This window comes from Littorina saxatilis, linkage group LG13 (genome assembly GCF_037325665.1).
Source record: "Littorina saxatilis isolate snail1 linkage group LG13, US_GU_Lsax_2.0, whole genome shotgun sequence".
NCBI classification, from domain to species: domain Eukaryota; kingdom Metazoa; phylum Mollusca; class Gastropoda; order Littorinimorpha; family Littorinidae; genus Littorina; species Littorina saxatilis.
In genome coordinates this window covers 19,786,060-19,790,949 of record NC_090257.1, presented here as the reverse complement: position 1 = coordinate 19,790,949, position 4,890 = coordinate 19,786,060, and the positions used below count along the sequence as shown (strand labels likewise).

General features: G+C 44.9%; 1 protein-coding gene across 1 annotated transcript in view; it reads right to left on the bottom strand.

The window, feature by feature from the left end:
- The window catches only part of LOC138983809 (uncharacterized), a 4,860-nt gene extending 609 nt beyond the window's left edge, over positions 1 to 4,251 (bottom strand). Inside the window, exons 1-5 of the mRNA XM_070357138.1 lie at positions 4,092 to 4,251; positions 3,157 to 3,507; positions 1,922 to 2,067; positions 1,244 to 1,523; positions 1 to 844 (exon numbers count right to left, since the gene is read on the bottom strand). The exon at positions 1 to 844 is cut by the window's left edge and continues 609 nt beyond it. Coding sequence (XP_070213239.1) covers positions 444 to 844; positions 1,244 to 1,523; positions 1,922 to 2,067; positions 3,157 to 3,507; positions 4,092 to 4,125 — 1,212 coding nt within the window. The 5' untranslated portion in view covers positions 4,126 to 4,251 and the 3' untranslated portion in view covers positions 1 to 443. The remainder of the gene's footprint in view (positions 845 to 1,243; positions 1,524 to 1,921; positions 2,068 to 3,156; positions 3,508 to 4,091) is intronic.
- Positions 4,252 to 4,890: the final 639 nt, after the last annotated feature.

Here is a 4,890-nt window from a genome sequence, read left to right as displayed (position 1 = left end):
TTTACGGAGGGCACCTAGGATGTTCTCAATCGGTGAGTGTTTAAATGAAAGGGTGTTTGTACTGTGTGTAAAAGCCTGACCGTATCTGTGATGGTTTACGGGAGGCTTACTGTGCCTTTAATCGTCTTCGGTGTTTTAGACTGACGTTCACTGCTCTTCGTTTAATCGTCGTCTTGTCCGACGTTTATTGTTCTTCTTTTTATCGTTGGCACAGATTTTGAATGACTGTTCTTCGTTTAATCGTCGTCGCGTCTTGTCCGACGTTTATTGTTCTTCTTTTTATCGTCGGCACAGATTTTGAATGACGTTCACTGTTCTTCGTTTAATCGTCGTCTTGTCTGACGTTCACTGTTCTTAATGTAATCGTCAGCACAGACTTTGAAAGACGTTCACTGTTCACTGTTCTTCATCGTCACAGATCTCGACTCACGTTAAGTGTTCATTTAATCGTCGGCACGGACGAGGAACCCAGTGAAGGAGGTGGTGCCCGCGTAGTAATATCCTGAAGCGTCGTCACTGCGCAGCCACACTTGTTGATCTTGGGCGAGGTACAGCGTGGCCTGCACCGACCCCATGGCGTAGTAGCTGGAATACTGTTGTGTGATTGCCTGCGACACGCCCACTCCGTCCCTCTCAAGCCACATGTTGACCCACTTATCGCTGGCCCAGGTCCCCGCTGACGCCACGAAGAAGTAGGTTCCGTTCCACGGTGCCGTGAAGACGCCGCTTGTCCCGTTGAAGGCGTCTCCTTCGTCGGTGATGACGGTGAAGGGGTTGAGAGTTCCGCTGCTGGTGAAGTCTGACGTCAGCGTGGCGTGGAAACTGACTCGTAGTCTGGCTGTGGCTGAAAGGGGAATATGTTGATCTATTTGTTATGTTGTTGATCCTGGAGAATGGTTGTGGTGATGGTGATAATGGTTGTGGTTGTGGTGATGATGATGATGATGATGATGATGATGACGATGACTATGATGATGATGATAATGATGACGATGACGATGACGATGACGATGATGATGATGATGATGATGACGACGACGACAACGATGATGATAAGGATGGTTATGATAATTGCAATTTATATCACATACAGAACCGCAGACCTGCAGATCGACCGACCAAACGACACACACACACACACACACACACACACACACACACACACACACACACACACACACACACACACACACACACACACACACACACACACACACACACACACACGCATACATGTACTCACCAAGCCTAGCCTGAAGTATTGCAGTCTCGCTCTGTACGGCCTCTAGTCGGGCCTCTGTCTCTCGCTGTCTAACCTCCAAGAGAATGACGCTGACCTTGACCTCATCCACGATGACAGTGGCGCCCTCTAGCAGCGGGGAGAGTGGCGGGAGACAGCGTGTGGCTGGGGAGAGGGACGGGAGAGTGCAGGTGTAGTTACCTCCAGACGGAGGGTTGGGCAGGAGTAGACGGAATGTACCGTTGTGTTCACTGGAACTCTCCACCGTGTGGCCGTCGGGCGTCTGGTGATCATAATTATGACCAGTTTTCAGCGGCATGCTTATACACTACAGTTATATAAAAACTCACAACTTGTACATTTAAGCAGTTGCAATAAGTTGCCACGCAACACTGTGGATGCAGACTCAAATAAAAGCTTATGCTTCATGTCCACTAGTGGCTTTCTCAGTCATTAATAAATGAATCCAGAATGACCTCCGTTACTGGTAGGTGGTCGTTATTGAGGAGAAGTCGTAACTGAGAGGCTGTGATCACTGAGAGATTGTTGTTGATCCTAAACATGCCTATTACATATTAAATCCATACATTCTTGAATAAAACACTGTTTAAACCATCACTGAGAGGTTGTCGCCATCTAGGCTCAACCGTAGGTATAATGCTGATGAATATTTGAACTGACCGTCCAGACGACGTCGACAGCAGGGTGACCGAGGGCAGTGAAGACCCCACACGTCAGCTGCACTCTCCACTGTCTTGTCGTGCTGTCCAACTCAGCGTCTGACCTCTGAAGCACGTGCAACTTGCCGCTCTCTGCTGTGGGCGGGTCTGGGGAGAGAGTGGACAGTTTCTAAGACATGAAGTACTTTTCTGCGATTGAATCGGACAGTTTATTTTGTTCATGTGTTTTTTGTAATTCAGAGTCTTGAAAAGGAACTATAGATTTGTGATTGAAGAACGAAAACTAGTACGTAAAACTACACATTGAACGTTGAATGAAAAATATTAATAAAAAACAAGTCGCGTAAGGCGAAAATACAATATTTAGTCAAGTAGCTGTCGAACTCACAGAATGAAACTGAACGCAACGCAACGCAGCAAGACCGTATACTCGTAGCATCGTCACTCCACCGCCCGTGGCAAGAAGAGCGGGGTATTCGTTGCGCTGAGAAGGATAGCACGCTTTTCTGTACCTCTCTTCGTTTTAACTTTCTGAGCGTGTTTTTAATCCAAACATATCATATCTATATATTTTTGGAATCAGTAACCGACAAGGAATAAGATGAAAGTGTTTTTAAATTGATTTCGAAAAAAAAATTTGATAATAATTTTTATATATTTAATTTTCAGAGCTTGTTTTTAATCCGAATATAACATATTTATATGTTTTTGGAATCAGCAAATGATGGAGAATAAGATAAACGTAAATTTGGATCGTTTTATAAATTTTTATTTTTTTTTACAATTTTCAGATTTTTAATGACCAAAGTCATTAATTAATTTTTAAGCCACCAAGCTGAAATGCAATACCGAACCCCGGGCTTCGTCGAAGAGTACTTGACCAAAATTTCAACCAATTTGGTTGAAAAATGAGGGCGTGACAGTGCCGCCTCAACTTTCACGAAAAGCCGGATATGACGTCATCAAAGACATTTATCAAAAAAATGAAAAAAAACGTTCGGGGATTTCATACCCAGGAACTCTCATGTCAAATTTCATAAAGATCGGTCCAGTAGTTTAGTCTGAATCGCTCTACACACACACACAGACACACACACAGACACACGCACATACACCACGACCCTCGTTTCGATTCCCCCTCGATGTTAAAATATTTAGTCAAAACTTGACTAAATATAAAAAAGACGTACGCGGAGCCAATAATCAGAGAGAACAGCCATGCAATAACGCACTCACCAGCCACCTGAACGGAGACACTCTTGGAAAACGTGACCAAAGGATGAGCAGCATCACCAATTCTGACCACAACAGTGTAATGGCCGGACTGTGCCTGACTGACCACGATCCCTCCCTGACCAGTCCACTGCACACGGCCAGAGAAAGCAGGCATGGGACCAAAGACACCGGACAGGTAGACAGCGATAAGTTTTTCAGAGCCGTCCTCGGCTTGATAGTTCCACTTGATGTCCTCGATACGCTCGTCAGGTGACAGGGTGAAGTTCCATGGAAGGTGGATGTCGCTAGCGGAACAAACGGTCATCACTGTGTTGTTGGTCGGCGAGTCGGTCCACTGTAGAGCTGTGATCACTACGGAACAGAAAAAGATTGAGTGAATAATATCGCCTGGGTAAGAAAAAACGGGGCCTTTGTTACCGTCATTGGTCCGTTGTAATCAACACTGTTGGTTTTTTTATGTAAGAGAGAAGGAGAGAGGGAGGGGGGAGAGAGGGGGGAGGGAGGGAGAGAGAGAGGGGGGGAGGAGAGAGAGAGGGGGGATGAGAGAGAGAGATGGGGGGAGAGAGAGAGAGAGAGTGAGAGAGAGAGAGAGAGAGAGGGAAGGAGATAGAGAGAAAGAAATAGAGAGAGAGAGGGAGAGCGAGAGAGAGAGAGAGAGGAGAGAGAGAGAGAGAGTGAGATAAAGAGTGAAAGAGAGAGTGCGTGCGTACGTGCGTGTGAGAGTGCGTGCTTGCGTGGGTGAGTTTGGATGTGTGTGTGTGTGTGTGTGTGTGTGTGTGTGTGTGTGTGTGTGTGTGTGTGCGTGTGTGTGTGTGCGTGTGTGTGTGTGTGTGTGTGTATATGTGTGTCCTCCATTTATCTGTCTGTCTGTCTGTCTGTCTGTCTGTAAGTGTGATCCGTTTAGTTGTGTGTTGTCCTGAAATGTATATACTCACAAGACAGAAGCGTTGTAAGAATAACCACAAACATGACTCGCTATCTGGTCATATAGTCTAAAATAAAATATGTATTCGCAAATCCAAAGTGTTATTAGCAGCTTCAAACCAAAACTGGAGAGCTGAATAATCTTGTTTTAATTATAAAGACGGAAAGCAATTCTCTTAGCCTTCAGGTGCAATATAACTAGGGGTAGTAGATATTGCATGCATTGCTTTATTAACCGAGGCAAGATTATTATCGTATGAGCATACTGGAACAAAAAGTGTAACAGGGCAGCTTATCCAGCATGAGTTGTATTGGAGAAAAGTACTAATTCAGTGACTAAGTGAACGTCGTCACCCCAAAAACTAAAACTACCACATGCGAAGAGATAACAGCTACCTTGAAGGGTGGTGAGCATAGGGAGAGGTGGGGTGTTTCACAATGCACTGTGTATCAAAACTGTGTCAGCTCTCTCTCTCTCTCTCTCTCTCTCTCTCTCTCTCTCTCTCTCTCTCTCTCTCTCTCTCTCTCTCTCTCTCTCTCTCTCTCTCTCTCTCTCTCTCTCTCTCTCTCTTTTTTTTTATCAGTATTGTACTCTGCATGTTATGTTCCGGTATTACTTGTGGACGAATGGTATGTGATATGTCTGTCTATTTTGTCCTAATTTTGTGAATCTATGTCTTGTATACTTGCCATTTACATCGCCGTCATTGGAAGTGTGTCGTAATAATGAACTGCTAACATGTATATCAAATTCTAGGTTGTCCTTGAGTGGTAAATGTTGAAGGATGAATGATGATACATTGTTGACGG